Source organism: Schistocerca nitens, chromosome 2 (genome assembly GCF_023898315.1).
Source record: "Schistocerca nitens isolate TAMUIC-IGC-003100 chromosome 2, iqSchNite1.1, whole genome shotgun sequence".
Taxonomy (NCBI): domain Eukaryota; kingdom Metazoa; phylum Arthropoda; class Insecta; order Orthoptera; family Acrididae; genus Schistocerca; species Schistocerca nitens.
In genome coordinates this window covers 490,244,778-490,266,602 of record NC_064615.1, presented here as the reverse complement: position 1 = coordinate 490,266,602, position 21,825 = coordinate 490,244,778, and the positions used below count along the sequence as shown (strand labels likewise).

General features: G+C 38.7%; 1 protein-coding gene across 1 annotated transcript in view; it reads left to right on the top strand.

Moving 5' to 3' along the window:
• The window catches only part of LOC126236434 (poly(A)-specific ribonuclease PARN-like), a 307,678-nt gene that overhangs the window by 26,003 nt on the left and 259,850 nt on the right, over positions 1–21,825 (top strand). Inside the window, exon 3 of the mRNA XM_049945737.1 lies at positions 13,803–13,945. Within this exon, the coding sequence (XP_049801694.1) occupies positions 13,803–13,945 (143 nt within the window). The remainder of the gene's footprint in view (positions 1–13,802; positions 13,946–21,825) is intronic.

Sequence of the window (21,825 nt, the reverse complement as noted above, 5' to 3'; positions counted from 1 at the left end):
ACAAGTTGCAGTATTGGTAGAGCGCAAGCATCTGAATGTCATAAAACAACATATTGAACAAAATGTGGCATTCATTTTGTACTGTATGATCTGGATGAATCGGACCAAGATTTGTTGCTATGGGGATCCGGGGTGCACCCTGTGGGCACAAGAAGTACAGTTCCAGGAAACTTTAGTGTTTGTTTTCATCATATGAAATTGTTTCTGGATAAGTATTCTTTCCTACAAAGAAGTTGTTTTGATCCATTTCGGATTCATAAGAAGACAGTCAAGTGTAGCCTCAGAGAAATTGATATAAAATCAGCACTGTAAGTGAATCAGTGCATGGGGCTTAACATGAAATCAGGACAAAAGTTATGTTCCAGGTGTGTTACACTGCTAAAAAATGAAGAATATTCTGATAATTTACATGACAGTGACGAAGAGTATCAGCCACCTACAACCACAGCGGATGGCAATTAAATACTTCAGTGACTGCTCGAGCAATTAAATACTTCAGTGACTGCTCTTGGTTTGTCTCCCATGAAGACACACAAAGTTGGGAAAAGAGACAGGCTCAGCTATGGTAGAAGAAAACTACAAGAAGCTCAAATGGAATTAAAACACAAGATAGCCAACACACTAATGGTGGAAGAGGAAGAACTATCTGCTCCAAAGGAACAGAAAACATATCAGAAATGCTCTGATTTGGACAAAATTGTGCATGATTTGAAAGAAAAATGTGCCATATCCACACGCCAGGAAAAAGTAGCTGTTCTTACCCTTGCACCTTCCAGCTGGTCTATTGACTACACTGCAAAGGAATTCAATGTTTATACATATATGGTAAAGCAAGCTAGGAAAATAAAAGCAACCCAAGGAGTGCTTCCACAACTTCAGCAGGCTCAGGGTAAGCAATTGAGTTCAGAAGTAAAGGTGCTAGTTTTATGAAAATAATGACTACAGCCGAATAATGCCTGGAAAAAAAGACTATGTAATGGTGAAAATGGGAAATATACGTGTACAGATGTAAAAAAGACTGTTGCTATGCAACATATCGGAACTATATGTAGAATTCAAGGAAAAGTATCCCAATATCAAAGTAGGTTTATCATCTTTTTTTCAATATTCGGCGAAAATGGGTTGTGCCTGTAAGTGCAAGGGGCACACACAATGTTTGTGTATGTGAGACCCATCAAAATGCTAAGCTGATGTTTGCTGCTATAAAGGATTCTGGTCTGGATTACAAAGATGCAATGAAGATGCTAGTGTGTGACATCAGTTCCTACCAGTGCATGATACACGGGTGTGAAAAGTGTCCTGGTAAGGCAAATCTTGCAGAACACATGAATAACAAGCTGTATGGTGAACTCCTTATGGATGACGGTGAACTTGTTTCTTATAAACAATGGACACACATGGATCGCACAAGTCTTGAAACAAAGCAAAGTACAGTGGAAGATTTTGTTGAAATGTGTTGTCAAAAAATGTACAAACTGACCACACACAGCTCCACAGCAACAGCACAATCGGCTTATCTCCAGTTTTGTAAGGATAATTTGAAACAAGATGAAATTATAGTAATACTAGACTCTTCTGAAAATTATGCATTTATAGTTCAAGATTCCATCCAAGGATATCATTGGGACAACAGTCAAGCCACTCTCCAGCCATTTGCGATTGACTATAGAGGTGAATCAGGTGATGTGTCTGTCATGAACCTGTGCGTTTTTAGTGACTGTTTAATTCATGATGCCATTGCAGTTCATGCTCACATTCGCACTGTCATGGCATATGTGAAAAACAAGCTGCCTCACATACATTTTGCGAAATACTTCAGTGATGGGGCAGCTAGTCAGTACAAAAACTGTAAAAATCTGAAAAATTTATGCGTGCATTACCATGATTTTCAAGATTCACGCAGAATGGAATTTTTTCGCAACAAGTCGTGGAAAAAATGTGCTACCATTAAGCGCATGGCATCACAAGCTAGTCTGCAGCACCCTACAGAAGGTCACATTCTAACACCTCTTCAATTATTTGCCTGGGTACAGAAAAATATCTCTGGCATACAGTCATTCTATGTTTCGAAAGATGAGGTGAAATCAGTCGAAGAGTTGCTAAAAAGCAGACTAGAACATGTTAAAACTGTTGCAGGCACAAGGAGCAATCATCACTTCTCTCCAGCGGACTCTGACAATGTGCATATGAGCAGACTGTCTGGTTATAACTATAAGTTCATGCACAACATGTGTCTTCACAGTGTTTCTGACTCAGGATTCAGAAGCAAAAGCAGCGACATACAACCAGGTTGCTATGTTATTGCTGTTCATGATGACAAATGGTACTTAGGATGCGTTGCAGAGTGCTGTGAAGCAGAAGGTGATGTGTTTGTGAACTTCATGGCACCAGCAGGACCAGCAAGATCATTTCATTGGCCATGTTTGGCAGAGAGGTGTTGGATTCCTTTTGAACATATTCTTATGACAGTTCCAGTTCCTACCACAGTGTCAGGAAGACAGTACAATTTGCCACTCAGTGTACAGAGTACAGTAGCTAAAGTGTGGGAGAACTTCTGTTCGAAGCACAATCGACTGGTTTTTAGCAGTTAAGGTGCAGTAAACATTAATGATAGGTTGTGTTAATCTGTCTATATGTTGTTGCTTAGTGATTAAACAGTTGTGGGTGAAGATAAGAATAGGCAGAACAGTTTACGATATCTTTTTACAAAATTGTGTTGTGGAACAATGGCCACATCACCAAATACATCTGTCAACTTCCATTTTACACAAATGTCTTGCAATAACATGCTGAGTTGGATACCATTTGTCCCTTTTGTGCTACCACACTTCGAAAATCCATGTTTTTCAGGGAATTTTTGAAATTTTTGTATTTTCATGTGCATGTAACTCAGTTTTTGTGACTGTGTGTGTGTGTGTGTGTGTGTGTGTGTGTGTGTGTGTTTAGGCCACATTAAGCTTACCACAAAAAAATTTATACCCTTTTTGAGTGAATTATATTTGGCATAGCGGGCACCTGCAATATGTACCTTTTAACGTATTACATTTTTTTAATCAAATATTGGAATTTTTGATTTTCCCTCAGAAATATGTTGTTGGTGTTTTGATTCATGGAGTGTGTTCTCTAAATGGATGTTACTGTGTTGTAAAAAGTTCACTGGACTGTGTGAAATAGTTCCAAATTTATTAAGACCTGAAGTTGGGTCTGAAGATAGATTGCCAGATGCGGGTTGCAATTTCCGGGTCGCGCCACCTTCTTTCACTAGTCATAATTCTGGAACTAATTGGCAGGGGAAACTAATACTTTGTACACAAGTGTTCCACACATGGTAGAATTAGTGTACTGAATTTCAGTCAAATCTGAGACTATGAGCTGGAGCCCCTGGTTGAACTGACATGGAATAACCCAATTACAGACTGCTTTATCGACAAAAGTATCTGCCAAACAGTTAACATTATGCCTATTCTAAATTCACGCCATTTATTGATTTTCTACTCTTTGGTAATACTAGGGGAAATAAAATAAACAAAAAGAAGTGGTGTACATTAATTTTTCGACTATTTTCTTTTCTGCCTTTATTGCTTACTGACCTTGTAGTCCGTGGTATCGCTGTTTTTAATCATCATCATTGTCATCCAGCTGTGAAATTTATATCTTTGTTGTCACAAATATTTGGTTGTTTGTTCTAAATATGTTGCTATTTTTGAGGTTGTCGCTACGGTGGGACCTCCTTTTTTTTTCTGAATACATGTTAGGTTTTGCTTCTATACGCACCAAGAAACACCTAAGTACGCCACTGGCCCATATGTAGACGTTCACGGTCTCTCGCAGAAATAAATACTACTGTTGAGTGTTTGTCCAATTTTAGTCAGTTCGATTTCGACTGCAAATGGATTCACGCAAACTGCAGTTTAAATGTTGCAGCTGTTCATAACAATCCTAAACACATGGTATAGATTCCCGTGGTTGGCAACATGGTAAGTCACAGCTGCACTCATATCCTCAGAAATGTCATGCAGAAATAATCCGTTTCATAGACATAATATTTTTTGTTTACCTAGTTTCTGTGGTCAGGTAATCATGTTTATCTCTTCTGATACAATAATTTACACTCATTTGAGTTTTACCAAATCACAGAATTACTTCGTAGAAACTGTAATCACCTTGGGCAATAGTACAGCAAGTACTCACTCAGATCTTCTTCGTTGTTGGCTTGTGTTGCTTGGGGCAACATGGTATTTTTTTCTCTTGTTTTCTTCAAAATTTCTTGTAAAATCACAAATGCTCTCTCCTTTCCACACGTCCAATTCATGTCCGACACCAGGGAGCCAAATGAGGTGTTGTGGTGTTACTGCATGGTGTTGTGCACTTCTAGTAAAACTAATCTACATTTTCAGCTCTCTCCAACATCTTTTGTCATCCTTCGAGGATAAGAGTGGAACATGATATTCTGAAGAATCTTATGTTATGCTTCAATTCGGAAGTACTGTCATAGATGAAGGGACAGGTTTGATATTGTAGTGTTTAATAAAAAAAAGAAAATGAGAAGAAAAGAAAAAGAAAAGGTTGAAAATGTGATAAGAAATGGTGAATAAAAAGGGGGGTTTTAAAATCGTAAATGACCGTGAAAAAGGGAAAGAATGAAAAGCAAATCGGACTTCGTGTTACAGAAAAGCTATCGGACTTCGTGATTCGGAAAAGCTATTGTTGGGATGGCCCTTGTGGCGTTTTTGAGCAATAGTTAAACCAATTTCCACTACAAAAATTATTGAAGAAGTACAGAGAATAACAAAACGTAACTGACAGGGGGAAATGGTGTAGCTTAGAGTTAATTTTTTACCATGTTAACATGTCTTCTTGTTTCGTGCGGCGTCCAGGTCTTCAAAAATCTCCTACTTCATTTCTGCGTGAAAAGTCTGCTCCGAAATCTTGCAATAAGTTTCATTGTCCAGGAATTTCTAATGTACACAAAACCGTCTTGATATTAAATACAATTTATTTTACGTTGCTTCCCTCCTCCAAATTTCGTAACAACTTCCTCAATATTTTTACACATTAAAATCAGATCAAGACTAGCTATAAAGTTTTTTATGTTAGCATCAGATCACGTCTGCATTAAGCTTCCGCTCTCGAGAGACAATAGAGAAACGGATAGAAAAACAAAAAAAGTTACAATTTTAGTATTTTCTCTGCCGTCGAGCGCTCATACCACTGTGACGGTATAATTTTTATCTGAGGGAACGAGTGTAGCGCGGCAAAATTCAAAGTCCCGCTACAATATGCAGTTCTCAATTTCAATTAAATATTGCCCGTACCACATAATTTTACAAGCACGTACATTTTCAAGTATAATGTTTTTACAATTACAATTATTTGTAGTTTACATTATTTCTTATTACATTATAATTCATGATAAATTGAAGTGATAAGAGCATTTTAGGATAAACCACAATATCTTAATTTAATTGGGTAACAAGTTATTAAAAACAGCTCATTTAACATTGTGGATTTTTGCTGTTAAAGTTGATCTTCTATTAACCATATGGAAGTCTGTTCTATGCCTTGTTTCATAGTTGTGAATATCCATGTTTCATTTTGTGATCTTAGTGTCTTCTTTCACTAGCATTATAATTTCTATTATATACATGGCAAAAACTGTGAAAATATTCTGTCTAATGAATAGGGGTTTGCAAGAAGTTCCTGGTTTTACTTTTGCTATGATCCTCAAGGCTCACTTCTGCAGTATGAAAACCTTTTTCATATTAGTTTGGCATGTCCCACCCCACAGTACTAGTCTATAACATAGGAAATGGTACACCAATCCATAATATATAGCCCTTAGTGTTTCAGAATTAAGATATGATGATAATCTTCTTAATACATATAGACTGGGTGTTATTTTTTTACAGACATAATCAGCTTACTGTTTCCATGAAAGTTGATCATCTATGCATAAAGTCAAGAATTTACAATGTGTACAGGTTTTTGGTAGAATTTCATCAATCACAGTATTTTGTCTGTTTGGACCACTTAGTTTAAAATGAATAATGGTAATTTTTTCTATGTTTACTCTTAGGTTGTCTGTCTCAAAGTGAGCTCTTGCCTTTTCAATAAAGTTATGTATCTCTTCAACTAGGCTGGGCTCACTGTCAGCACAGCAGACCCTTGATGTATCGTCTGCATACACAGTGATCAATTGCCTATTGTCAAGAGAACTTGCGAAATCATTTACATAGCATGTGAATAGGGCTGGACCTGAAATGGAGGCCTGAGGAACACCAAAATGTGTATTTCTTTTACGTGACCTTCTCCTCCCCAGTATTTCTCCATGTTGTTGTTGTTCTGGTGGTCTTCAGTCCTGAGACTGGTTTGATGCAGCTCTCCATGCTACTGTATCCTGTGCAAGCTTCTTCATCTCCCAGTTCTTACTGCAACCTACGTCCTTCTGAATCTGCTGAGTGTATTCATCTCTTGGTCTCCCTCTATGATTTTTACCCTCCACACTGCCCTCCAATGCTAAATTTCTGATCCCTTGATGCCTCAGAACATGTCCTACCAACCGGTCCTTCTTCTTGTCAAGTTGTGCCACAAACTCCTCTTCTCCCCAATTCTGTTCAATACCTCCTCATTAGTTATGTGATCTACCCATCTAATCTTCAGCATTCTTCTGTAGCACCACATTTCAAAAGCTTCTATGCTCTTCTTGCCTAAATTATTTATCGTCCATGTTTCACTTCCATATATGGCTACACTCCATACAAGTACTTTCAGAAACGACTTCCTGACATTTAAATCTATACTCGATCATAGCGTGTAGGCTTTCACGGCCGGTGTCTTCAGTAATTAAAACTTCCGGGCTAAGAGGCCGTGGTCCAATAGTAGAAATACTTGTCCCTAAAACTTCCGGGCTAAGAGGCAGTGGTCCAATAGTAGAAATACTTGTCCCTAAAACTTCCGGGCTAAGAGGCAGTGGTCCAATAGTAGAAATACTTCTCCCTAAAACTTCCGGGCTAAGAGGCCGTGGTCCAATAGTAGAAATACTTTTTAGGGAGAAGTATTTCTACTATTGGACCACGGCCTCTTAGCCCAGAAGTTTTAATTACTCTATACTCGATGTTAACAAATTTCTCTTCTTCAGAAACTCTTTTCTTGCCATTGCCAGTCTACATTTTATATCCTCTCTATTTTGACCATCATCAGTTATTTTGCTCCCCAAATAGCAAAACTCCTTTATTACTTTAAGTGTCTCATTTCCTAATCTAATATCCTCAGCATCACCAGACTTAATTCGACTACATTTCATTATCCTCGTTTTGCTTTTGTTGATGTTCATCTTATATCCTCCTTTCAAGACACTGTCCATTCCATTCAACTGCTCTTCCAAGTCCTTTGCTGTCTCTGACAGACTTACAATGTCATCGGTGAACCTCAAAGTTTTTATTTCTTCTCCATGGATTTTAATACCTACTCCAAATTTTTCTTTTGTTTCCTTTACTGCTTGCTCAATATACAGATTGAATAACATTGGGGAGAGGCTACAACCCTGTCTCACTCCCTTCCCAACCACTGCTTCCCTTTCATGCCCCTCGACTCTTATAACTGCCATCTGGTTTCTGTACAAATTGTAAATAGCCTTTCGCTCCCTGTATTTTACCCCTGCCACCTTTAGAATTTGAAAGAGAATATTCCAGTCAACATTGTCAAAAGCTTTCTCTAAGTCTACAAATGCTAGAAACGTAGGTTTGCCTTTCCTTAATCTTTCTTCTAAGATAAGTCTTAAGGTCAGTATTGCCTCACGTGTTCCAATATTTTTATGGAATCCAAACTGATCTTCCCCAAGGTTGGCTTCTACTAGTATTTCCATTTGTCTGTAAAGAATTCGCGTTAGTATTTTGCAGCAGTGGCTTATTAAACTGATTGTTCGGTAATTTTCACATCTGTCAGCACCTGCTTTCTTTGGGATTGGAATTATTATATTCTTCTTGAAGCCTGTGGGTATTTCGCCTGTCTCATACATCTTGCTCACCAGATGGTAGAGTTTTGTCAGGACTGGCTCTCCCAAGGCCGTCAGTAGTTCTAATGGAATGTTGTCTACTCCCAGGGCCTTGTTTCGACTCGGGTCTTTCAGTGCTCTGTCAAACTCTTCACGCAGTATTGTATCTCCCATTTCGTCTTCATCTACAATGTCTTCCATTTCGAGAATATTGTCCTCAAGTATGTCGCCCTTGTATAGACCCTCTATATACTCCTTCCACCTTTCTGCTTTCCCTTCTTTGCTTAGAACTGGGTTTCCATCTGAGCTCTTGATATTAATACAAGTGATTCTCTTTTCTCCAAAGGCCTCCTTAATTTTCCTGTAGGCAGTATCTATCATACCCCTATTGAGATAAGCCTCTACATCCTTACATTTGTCCTCTAGCCATCCCTGCTTAGCCATTTTGCACTTTCTGTCGATCTCATTTTTGAGACGTTTGTATTCCTTTTTGCCTGCTTCATTTACTGTATTTTTATATTTTCTCCTTTCATCAATTAAATTCAATATTTCTTCTGTTACCCAAGGATTTCTACTAGCCCTCGTATTTTTCCCTACTTGATCCTCTGCTGCCTTCACTACTTCATCCCTCAGAGCTACCCATTCTTCTTCTACTGTATTTCTTTCCCCCATTTGTGACATTTGTTCCCTTATGCTCTCCCTGAAACTCTGTACAACGTCTGGTTTAATCAGCTTGTCCAGATCCCATATCCTTAAATTCCCACCTTTTTGCAGTTTCTTCAGTTTTAATCTACAGCTCATAACCAATAGATTGTGGTCAAAGTCCACATCTGCCCCTGGAAATGTCTTACAATTTAATACCTGGTTCCTAAATCTCTGTCTTACCATTATATAATCTATCTGATACCTTCTAGTATTTCCAGGATTCTTCCATGTGTACAACTTTCTTTTATGATTCTTGAACCAAGTGTTAGCTATGATTAAGTTATGCTCTGTGCGAAATTCTACCAGACGGCTTCCTCTTTCATTTTTTTCCCTCAATCCATATTCACCTACTATGTTTCCTTCTCTCCCTTTTCCTACTCTCGAATTCCAGTCACCCATGACTATTAAATTTTCGACTCCCGTAACTACCTGAATAATTTCTTTTATCTTATCATAAATTTCATCAATTTCTTTAACATCCACAGAGCTAGTTGGCTAATAAACTTGTACTATTGTAGTAGGTGTGGGCTTCGTGTCTATCTTGTCCACGATAATACGTTCACTATGCTGTTTGTAGTAGCTTACCCGCACTTCTATTTTCCTATTCATTATTAAAGCTACTCCTGCATTACCCCTATTTGATTTTGTATTTATAACCCTGTATTCGCCTGACCAAAAGTCTTGCTCCTCCTGCCACCGAACTTCACTAATTCCCACTATATCTAACTTTAACCTATCCATTTCCCTTTTTAAGTTTTCTAATCTACCTGCCCGATTAAGGGATCTGACATTCCACGCTCCGATCCGCAGAACGCCAGTTTTCTTTCTCCTGATAACGACGTCCTCTTGAGTAGTCCCCACCCGCAGATCCGAATGGGGGACTATTTTACCTCCGGAATATTTTACCCAAGAGGACGCCATCATCATTTAACCATACAGTAAAGCTGCATGCCCTCGGGAAAAGTTACAGCTGTAGTTTCCCCTGGCTTTCATCCGTTTGCAGTACCAGCACAGCAAGGCCGTTTTGGTTAATGTTACAAGGCCAGATCAGTCAATCATCCAGACTGTTGCCCCTGCAACTACTGAAAAGGCTGCTGCCCCTCTTCAGGAACCACACGTTTGTCTGGCCTCTCAACAGATACCCCTCTGTTGTGGTTGCACCTACGGTACAGCCATCTGTAGTGCTGAGGCATGCAAGCCTCCCCACCAACGGCAAGGTCCATGGTTCATGGGGGGGATTTCTCCATTAGAGTATATAATCTCCATTAGAGTATATAATCTCCGTGCACAGCTGTCTATGCTTTAAATATGTTTCTAGCAATTGCATGAGTTTTCCAATGACACCACTCTACTCTATCAAAAGCCCTTGAGAGGTCCACAAATACTCGTGCTGCTTGGGATTTTTCATTTATTTTTTCAAGTACGTGATGGACAAATTGTACTGCTGCTGACATGGTACTTCGACCTCTTCTGAAACCATGCTGGAAATCACCTAATATGTCAGCATTATTGTAATGTTCCAGGATTTTTTTGTGTTATTTTCTCTATAAGTTTGCTTAAAGTTGAGATTAGGGCAATGAGTCTGCAGTTTTGTACGTGCTTTATTTCCCCCTTTTTGTGTATTGGTTTGACTACTACCGGTTTCAACTTGTTAGGGAACACACAGTCTCCGAGAACAGTTTATTAGATGAACTAGTGGCTTCATTAGTTCATGTTTGCATTTTTTCAATAGATATGGAGACATTTTATCTAATCCTGCTAATTTTTTGAGCCTATCAATAAGCTGCAGAATGTCATATGTGCTTACTGTGGGTAGTGTACTGCAGTTCTGTTTGTTACTGGACTCAAATGTGTGCTGTGTATCCTGTTTCATAGAGATGTCATTTTCGACAGTACCTATGAAGTAACTATTACAAATATTGCTAACTAGAGGGGTATCAGAGATATTGTCATTATTCACAGTTAATTGTACATTAATTTTAGTTTCTACTTCATTATTTCTGATTGTACAAGGTGTATAACTTTGCTTCCGCCATTTTTCCCCCAACATTTGAGGCTTTAATAAAACAGATTGGTTACACATGTATCATTCAAAGTATTTTCCATCACTGGCCACTACTTTCTCCCATGTTTCGGGCAGTGTATGAATCCCATGTCAAAAAAATTGTTCATCTTTTGAAGCGATCCATGAATCGATCCAATTTGTGACTTCTTCATAAGATCGGGAGTGTTGGTCAGCCAGGCCCTGCGCCATTGATCTAAACAGGTGTCAGTCAGAGGGAGGAACGTCAGGAGAACATGGCGGGTGGGGTAGGACTTCCCATTTTAACGTTTCCAAGTATGTTTTGTCCTCTTTTGCAGCGTGAGGTCAAGCGTTGTCGTGCTGCTAAATCTCTTTATCCTGCCTCCTGTTGTATTGCGGCCATTTTTCTTTTAAGGCTCTGCTCAAACACATCAATTGCATTCGGTAACAAGCACCTGTGATTGTTTCACTTGGTTTTAACACCTCATAGTACACGACACCAAATGCAGAGCATGATCTTGGAGCCATGAATATTCGGTTTGGCCATCATCATGGAAGCATGGCCGGGATATCTTCATGATTTCTTGCATTTAAGGTTATTGTAATGAACCTATTTTTCGCCCCCGGTCACAATGTAATGCGGAAATCCCTTCTGTTTTTGCCTCTGAAGCAACTATTTATGAATGCCGTTCAACATCTCTTGGTTTCAGCTCACACGGGACCCAAGTTCCTTCTTTCTGAATCATGCCCATAGCCTTGAGATGTTTTGAAATGGCTTGCTGTGTCACTCCCACTAATTTTGCCAATTCTTCTTGAGTTTGATGCAAGTCTTCACTCAGCCGTACATGTTGGCTGATTTTTTTCTGCTTTTAATCTCCTGACTTCTTTGCAGTACTTATATTTGTACTGCTTGTATAGTTCTATATGTATCTCTTAGTCAGTCTGTGTAAGCTATGTTTTCCATTTTTTCTTTTTGTTTTAAAATCTAATGGCACAGGTTTTGATTTCTTCTTGATCACCTTGCGGACAGTGTGCCAGCTAGTGCTCAACCCTGTTGCAAAGCATGTGGTGGAGGAACATAATATTTAATGTTATCCGGTGGCAGACTTTGATTTCAGAGATGTGGGAAAATATGTACTTTTGAGAAGGTGGCTCTTATTTTAGTTACTTTTTGTTTTTACTTCACACTAACATTATTTTTTTTACTTTTGTAAGGCTTGTTTTGTTCTCTGCTCCCTTTGAGTTTAAGACCCCACATGGTCACCAGCTTGCAGAGTTGCAAATCCATCCTTGATAATATTTGACTTATTTTTCGTGAGAAAGCACCCACCTGTACAACCAGTATTCTCAAGTAATGGTTAGCCTATGTGGACACGCTAGTTGCTGACCATTCCTGTAATTAGTATCTTATCTCCTTTTTTTAAATAAAAAGTCTGAAATGCCTCTATATCAAGACTCCAGTGGTCTTTACGAAGTCCCTTTCAGAAGTGCTGTCAGAGATTGATAAAGAAAAATTCTGATGTGGAGGCTGCAGAAAGATAATTTAGGATTATGTTAAAGGTCAGTGGGATTAATTTGAAGGATGATATTTGACATACATTACTCTCCGCTGAAAAGGCATGGGAGTGGAATGTATGTCCTAATCTTCTCCTTCCCCTGTCTCTGTCCGTCTCCTCCTTTCCCCCTCTACCTGACTTTTGAGTCTATAGTTTATTGGTATTGCAAACGGAATCTTTAATGAGGATTGAAGTTGATTAAAATGAATGGGTAAATCAGTTGATATCATTGGTATATGTGGTGAGAGAGCAACCTGCCCAGCTGCTGGATCTGTGAGGCTAGTAGCTTCAATGACAGTATTTCACATAGTTTTTAAATCTGTTAATTGGTAGGATTACAAATTTCAGATGATTCAGATTCCGTAGTGGTATCCCAATCAAAAGCCAATGAACCATAAATACAACTTCCCTGTTTTTTGTTAAAACCGACTGCAAGGAGGAAAACAAAACAGCACATTCTTGTGTATATGATTTTTGTTAAAAATAATATATGTAATGTGTGTGTGTGTGTGTGTGTGTGTGTGTGTGTTTTCATTTTAACTGAAGACATTGAAAGAAAACTACAAATCAGACCAAAAAAAAATTTGGAATTATAATTTATTTTCTCAGATGGGGATATCCAACGATACCACACTGAACCTGCTACACCAACCTGTGCATGAATGGTGGTGGCGGGGGGTGGGGTGGGGGGCACATTGAAATCCTCAGTGGGAACCCCCCCCCTCCTTTTTTTTTTAATTGCAGAAAATGATTCTATGGCAAAATCTGATTATGTTTCATCTGAAGCTCTTTCTCAATTTTGCCACAGATGGCACTGTAATTGGAGGAATAGAAATTGGTACACAGTCTTAAATTACAATATGCTACTCAATGGCCCATGAATATCCAGTGGCATGTGGGAACTCTTTTCCCTTGTTGATTAATTTACTACACTGGCTACTTTAGGGTATGTGCAGCATGACTTCAGTGCAGATGTATTCACAGCTTTGGAAACTTCATGACAAGTGTTCAAACAATGGAAAATCCAGGATGGAATAATCACAGTATTATGAAAAGTATAGACTGCTACTCACCATATAATGGAGATGCTGAGTCGCAGATAGGTACAACAAAAGACAGGCAAACAAATAAACTTTCGGCCGAGAAGACAATCCAAAACACACACACACACACACACACACACACACACACACACACAGTCTCTAGCTGCCATGGTCAGTCTGTCTCTCAGCGATTCAGCATCTCCACTATATGGTGAGTAGCAGTCCATACTTTTCACAATATTTTTGTTACAAGTGGTGGTGTTTATGATTTTTTTAATTTTATTTTGTGGATGTATGCCGAATTCTGCAAGTATTTCATCAGGTTATTCAGATTTTTTTAAGACATTACCATAACTATTAATGTTTCATGTAATTTTTTAGACAAATAACTAAGTCCATCTTGATCATTTTCATTGTAATTCTTGGGTTTTGTTATCTGCCTTCTGTTAGATTCTTGATTATTAGAATTTGTTTCTTTGCAGATTTACTCACAAGGCATACAATTTCTACGTCTTTCCAAAGCCACCTGACCAGCGAGGCACAGAAAAATGTTTTAAATGTCAAGTATCAAGTATTCACTTCCTTGTTGAAAATGGCTTTGATTTCAACAAGCTTTACAGAGATGGTGAGAAAACACTTTGGTTCTACTATTGGTATGGCTGGTATATTGATATGTAGCAGTAGTAATTTTATTTATCCATAGATCTCATTTTCAAGGATATTGGACATGTCGTGGTGTTACAATTTATGGAAAAAAAAAACTATCCTCTGTAGCAAGCAAAGAAATACTTGTTTTGTAAATAAAACCGCCTTTTCCTGCTGCCACTTTATTTATCCCAGGCGTGTTTCGCCTTTTTCTAGTTCTAAGGCATCGTCAGTGGGATCTATAACGATAAAGTTTTGTTAGTTTTAGATTATTAAACAGTTAACGCTGCGATTTTGTATGTAAAAAAGTATTTGCCATTTTCTGATCTTTGTTTCCTTTCATCTGGTCTGGAGGTCGCACTAACACTTTATTAAAGACATATAAGCACAACTTTGCATTCTAACCTTCTTCACACTGTTCACCATGTTTCTCCTTCTTTTTGTGATGTACTGTTGTTCTTTTGCCACTCAATGTAACTATTTTGTTGCACACTGCTTTTCAGAATGTAAATATTGGCAACTCCTTTATTTATTTCATCCTCTTTGGAATGTTTACTTAATTGTTGCAAACTGAATGAAGTATATTATGTTAAAGACTAACTTCTATTCATGATGTTTATACCTTGTGTGTGTAAGAGAGAGAGAGAGAGAGAGAGAGAGAGAGAGAGAGAGAGAGAGAGAGAGAGGTTGGTGGTTTGAATTTTATGTTGTAGTACTAGCTGTTAGCGAGTGATTGAAAGCTTTGGTAACAGCTGATTTGACTTTTCGTTTCATTATTCTGTGGAGGGCTTCGTGGATGAGTTAGTGTAAAGATGTTGGGTGGTATTATTATTATATTGGATAGAATTATTATATTATTCCTCTTTGGGAGCGTTATTCTATTATTTTATGTGTTAGTGTAAATAATGAATTGATTGTCGTGTGTACTTGATCATTCAACAGGGTTTTCCTTTCTGCTTTGGTTTTCTGTATGTAGTAATTTTTCTAATTATTTTCGTGTCATCTTCTGTAGTGGTTGGTTTGAGGTGTTCTGCTAATGTCAAGTGGTTTGTTTCATATTTCCAGGCTCTCATGTGTTCTTCATTTGTGGCATCAAATCTAGAATATGATAACCAGTATAAAAACATAGCAACACAAAACAACAAGAACACACAATCTACGACACTCAGAAAACTTGGGAGAAAACTTCAAAATGATAATGTCATCATTTCAAAAGCAGACAAGAGGAACACAGTAGTATTAATAGACAAAGAACAATACATAGAAAAAAAACACAAGAATTCATCTCACAAAATAACATTACAAAATTAAAATCAGACCCAACTGACAGATTCCAGACAAAAGTAAAAAACACTCTGAAAAATATTGACATCATACTGGATAACACACAGAACAGGAAGTTGATACAGATCAATCCCACTGCACCTGTCCTCTGAAGCCAACAGAAAGTCCACAAACCGAATCTTCCTGTGGGGCCAATATTGCATTTCAGAAAATCCCCCACTTAGAAGCTTGCAGAATACATGTTAAAATTACTGTCAGAAAATTTCGAAGTACAAGAAGACAGAACCATTAAAAACACTACACAGCTAATACAACAAATAAAAGACATAAAAATCCCAGGCACAGCAACACTCCTCTCATTTGATATAGGAAGCATGTTTTCCAACATGCCAGTACCAGAAACAATAGAAATCATAGATAAGAAACAGAAAACTTATAGTCAACTCCCCGATGAACAGATTAAGGAAATACGCACATTAATAAATCTCATAACAGAACAAAATTACTTCCAATTCAATAATGAATTTTATTTACAAGAAGATGGATTACCAATGGGGTCCCCAGTTTCAGGAGCCTTAGCAAATATTTTTGTTAACCACATTCAACACATCATTTTCACAATAACAGTAACAAATGAATACATGTTATATTGGTTCAGGTATATGGGTGACATCCTTTGCTTAATAGATGAACCACAAACAAAAATTGAGAAACTACATAATGGTATCAACAAGATACCTAAAAATATAAAATTCACAATTGAAAGAACAGAACAACCAAATTAGCTGTCTGGATATAACAATCAAAAAACAAAAAGTAGGCATATGTTTGAAATTTACCGCAAAGCCACAGCAATGGACACACTCACAAAAGCAAGCAGCACCTCAACAAATGCTCCATAGACTCAACGAAGTGCCACTCACCAAAGAAAGCTACCAAAAGGAACCGGACATAATGCAGATAGCACAAAATAATGGTTATAATAATAACAGTCACAAAGCTAAACAACAAAATTAAAAGTAAAATAAGATAAATTCATGGAGAAGAAGTAAAAACTTTGAGGTTCGCCGATGACATTGTAATTCTGTCAGAGACAGCAAAGGACTTGGAAGAGCAGTTGAACGGAATGGACAGTGTCTTGAAAGGAGGATATAAGATGAACATCAACAAAAGCAAAACGAGGATAATGGAATGTAGTCAAATTAAATCGGGTGATGCTGAGGGGATTAGATTAGGAAATGAGACACTTAAAGTAGTAAAGGAGTTTTGCTATTTAGGGAGTAAAATAACTGATGATGGTCGAAGTAGAGAGGATATAAAATGTAGACTGGCAATGGCAAGGAAATCGTTTCTGAAGAAGAGAAATTTGTTAACATCGAGTATAGATTTAAGTGTCAGGAAATAGTTTCTGAAAGTATTTGTATGGAGTGTAGCCATGTATGGAAGTGAAACATGGACGATAACCAGTTTGGACAGGAAGAGAATAGAAGCTTTTGAAATGTGGTGCTACAGAAGAATGCTGAAGATAAGGTGGGTAGATCACGTAACTAATGAGGAGGTATTGAATAGGATTGGGGAGAAGAGAAGTTTGTGGCACAACTTGACTAGAAGAAGGGACCGGTTGGTAGGACATGTTCTGAGGCATCAAGGGATCACAAATTTAGCATTGGAGGGCAGAGTGGAGGGTAAAAATCGTAGAGGGAGACCAAGAGATGAATACACTAAGCAGATTCAGAAGGATGTGGGTTGCAGTAAGTACTGGGAGATGAAGAAGCTTGCACAGGATAGGGTAGCATGGAGAGCTGCATCAAACCAGTCTCAGGACTGAAGACCACAAAAACAGCAACAAGAAGATCAGAAAGCTCCAAACCACAGACAACAACACAACAGAACCAAACACAAACATGCAGTCCCATTACTACTAAACAGGATAAGCAGAAAAGGATGAAAGAAAACACAGGGTGGTACACGGTGACAAACAAACACAAACTCACCCAGAAAATCACCAACATTTTCAAAAGACAGGGAATAAACATAGCATACACGACAGACAATTCTATACAAAAATACATCCCAAAACTGACAAAAAACAGAGACATATACCAGAGAGCAGGTATATATCAACTACAGTGTAACACTTGTGAAGGCAGATACATGTGAGAAACAGGTAGAACATTTTCTGTCAGGTACAAAGATCACATGAGAGCCTGGAAAGATGGGACAAACCACTCAACATTTGCAGAACACCTAAGAGAACATGACCACAAACCAACCACTAGAGAAGATGACATGAAAATAATTAGAATCAACAATAAAAAAACACCTCCTAATGCTGCAACAAAATTACTACATACAGAAAACCAAAGCAGAAAGGAAAACCCTGTTGAATGATCAAGTACACATGCCACTCAATTCATTGTTTACACTAATAGATAAAATAATCCATGAACCCCTCCACAGACTATTTAAATGAAAAGTCATATCAGCTGTCGCCAAAGCTTTCAACCACTCGCTAACAGCTAGTACAACACCACACAATTCAAACCACGAACCTCCCCCGCTCCCCCCTCCAAAAAAAAAAAAAAGTGTCTCTTCAGCTCTCTCTCTCTCTCTCTCTCTCTCTCTCTCTCTCTCTCTCTCTCTCTCTCTCTCTCTCATACACACACAAGGTATAAACATCATGAACAGAAGTTAGTCTTGAACAAATACTTCGTCAGGTTGGCAACAAGTAGGTAAACACGCCAAAGAGGAGGAAACACGTAATGGAGTAGCAATATTTACATTGTGAAAAGCAGTGTGCAATGAAATAGTTATATCGAATGGCAAAAGAACAACAGTACATCACAAAAAGAAAGAGAACTGTGTGAAGGATGGCAGAACACAAAGTTGTGTTTATATGTCAGTAATAAAGTGTCCGCAGTCCATGGTCTTGCGGTAGCGTTCTCCCTTCCCGCGCACGGGGTCCCGGGTTCGATTCCCGGCGGGGTCAGGGATTTTCTCTGCCTCATGATGACTGGGTGTTGTGTGTTCTTCATCATCATTGACTCGCAAGTCGCGTCAACCAAAAATAAAGGACTTGCAATATGGCGGCCGAACTTCCCCGCATGGGGCCTCCTGGCCAACAATGTCATACAATCATTTCATTTTCAGTAAGAAAGTGGTAGTGCGACCTCCAGACCAGATGAGAGGAAACAAAGATCAGCAAATTGTAAGTAATTACTTTTTTACATAAAAAATCATGATGTGAATTGTTTAATAATCTAAAACTAACAAAACTGTATCATTATAGATCCCACTGATGATGCCTGAGAACAAGAAAAAGGCGAAACACATCTGGGATAAATAAATTGAGTGGCAGCAGGAAAAGGCAGCTTTATTTACAAAACAAATATTTACAGACTTACAGATCTAGGATGACAAGAATGGGACAGGTAGTCAGCTGCGGCCATATAGTCAGAACCATCCTGGCATTTGCGTGAATAATTTAGAGAAACCACAGAAAATTTCAGTTTGGATCGCTGGCTAGAGGTTGGAGTCTCCACCATTCCAAATACTACAAGTCCACTCTGTTTCAAACAGGGCTACCTCATTCGGTTTACCTCTTGTGTACAATGCTGTTTTACAAATAAAACAGAAACATCTAGGATGGAATAATGACAATATTATGAAAAGGACAGGAAATTCTGTTGCAGATAGGCATGAAGAACATACTATTATACAAAGCTTTCGGCCAAACAAGCCTTCATCAAAATTAGACAAACACACACACACACACACACACACACACACACACACACACACACACACACACGACCACGACCACAGTCTCTTGGCTTTGTGTGGCTGTCTTTTTGTTGTGCCCATCTGTTACTAGCATCTCTTCTGTATGGTGTTTTGCAAATAAGTTATTAAATAATGATACAAGGCTAATGGTACATTGTTCTTTCATTTCTCACTTCCAGTCACTGCCCACACGACACAAACTGTACACACATTGTTTTATAACACTATACTCATTATCAGGTGATATTAGGACCATTTTGTGCACCACAACTTCCCACTTGCTAGCCTTAAAAAACGAGTCAGCTTCACTCTGTAAAGAATGAGATGTTTAGCCCCTAAAGAAGATAAGGTGTTCTACATTGCATAGCTTTGGAAGTATGATGTTTTAGAAAAGGAAAAAAAGAAGGGAAAAATATGATGTGAAAGTGCTATGTGGAATGTTAGGTGTTTTATATTATTATTATTATTATTATTATTATTATTAGTGTTACCTTTTTTGCCCCTACTCTGTGTGTTTTTTTAATAAGTTTGGTTTAACAGTTTCTTTAATTTCCTTTGTTGGTACAGTTTTATCACTTGGAGGGAAATGCTGTTTTGTGTTTTATGTTTATTCTTTCTTGGTAAATGTAAGTTCAGTTAAAATCTTGTTCCATGGTCATGGACAGAGCCATTTGTGCAGTAATTATGAATGTTATTTTGGATGTGTGCAACTGTTCGGTAAATGTATTCACATGTTGCATTTAAAATTCCCAGTGGTTTGAACAGATCTTTACAGTGAGCTTGATTAGCATTTTTGGTTATTATTCTTATGGCTCTTTTTTACAGTGTGGCAGTTGAGTTCATGTTTTGTCCATTTGATCCCCAGAAAAGAATGCCATTGCTAGAAATTGATTGTACATATGAATAGTATGAAACTAAAAGACACTGGCTTTGTTCACTGATTACAGGACTCAAAGGGATGTAACATAATGATGACATTCTGTTGGCATGTATCTTTGTGTGTTCAAACCACTTCAATTGAAAATCAATATTCATTACTAAAAGTTTTACACTTGTTACATGGTCTATAGAGATGCCATCAACATTTAATTTAATATTGCCATTTCCCCTCTGCAAACTGAAATTTGTGGCACTTATTTTCATTGTGTTCAATGTAACTTTATTGCAGCTGACTACTAGTGAACTTCCTCGAGGGCTCCATTTGCTTTTTCTGCAAGGAGTTCTAAGTAGAAGTTTTTTCCCTGTGATTTACGCTAGTGGCAAAGTCATTGGTCTATATCAGGAACAGTGTTGGTCATAAAATTCTATGCTGAGGAACCCCATACAGTGGAACTTTGATTGTACATTCTCTGATTTTATGTTTTTCGTGATTCTACTCCATAAATTCATAGCCTCTGTGAAAAACCCATAAGATCAGCATTAAAAATTCCCCAATTTTACATTATTTCCTAGTTATCAATATAATAGAGGGAAACATTCCACGTGGGAAAAATATATCTAAAAACAAAGATGATGTGACTTACGAACGAAAGCGCTGGCGGGTCGATAGACACACAAACAAACACAAACACACACACAAAATTCAAGCTTTCGCAACAAACTGTTGCCTCATCAGGAAAGAGGGGAAGGAGAGGGAAAGACGAAAGGATGTGGGTTTTAAGGGAGAGGGTAAGGAGTCATTCCAATCCCGGGAGCGGAAAGACTTACCTTAGGGGGAAAAAAGGACAGGTATACACTCGCGCACACACACACATATCCATCCACACACATACAGACCAAGCAGACATGTCAGTCGAGGCGAAAGTGAAGAGGCAAAGATGATGTTGAATGACAGGTGAGGTATGAGTGGCGGCAACTTGAAATTAGCGGAGATTGAGGCCTGGTGGGTAACGGGAAGAGAGGATATATTGAAGAGCAAGTTCCCATCTCTGGAGTTCGGGTGGGTTGGTGTTGGTGGGAAGTATCCAGATAACCCGGACGGTGTAACACTGTGCCAAGATGTGCTGGCCGTGCACCAAGGCATGTTTAGCCACAGGGTAATTCTCATTACCAACAAACACTGTCTGCCTGTGTCCATTCATGTGAATGGACAGTTTGTTGCTGGTCATTCCCACATAGAATGCATCACAGTGTAGGCAGGTCAGTTGGTAAATCACGTGGGTGCTTTCACATGTGGCTGCCTTTGATCGTGTACACCTTCCGGGTTACAGGACTGGAGTAGGTGGTGGTGGGAGGGTGCATGGGGACAGGTTTTACACCGGGGGCGGTTACGAGGATAGGAGCCAGAGGGTAGGGAAGGTGGTTTGGGGATTTCATAGGGATGAACTAACAGGTTACGAAGGTTAGGTGGACGGCGGAAAGACACTCTTGGTGGAGTGGGGAGGATTTCATGAAGGATGGATCTCATTTCAGGGCAGGATTTGAGGAAGTCGTATCCCTGCTGGAGAGCCACATTCAGAGTCTGGTCCAGTCCCGGAAAGTATCCTGTCACAAGTGGGGCACTTTTGTGGTTCTTCTGTGGGGGATTCTGGGTTTGAGGGGATGAGGAAGTGGCTCTGGTTATTTGCTTCTGTACCAGGTCGGGAGGGTAGTTGCGAGATGCGAAAGCTGTTGTCAGGTTGTTGGTGTAATGGTTCAGGGATTCTGGACTGTAGCAGATTCGTTTGCCACGAAGACCTAGGCTGTAGGGAAGGGACCGTTTGATGTGGAATGGGTGGCAGCTGTCATAATGCAGGTACTGTTGCTTGTTGGTGGGTTTGATGTGGATGGACGTGTGAAGCTGGCCATTGGACA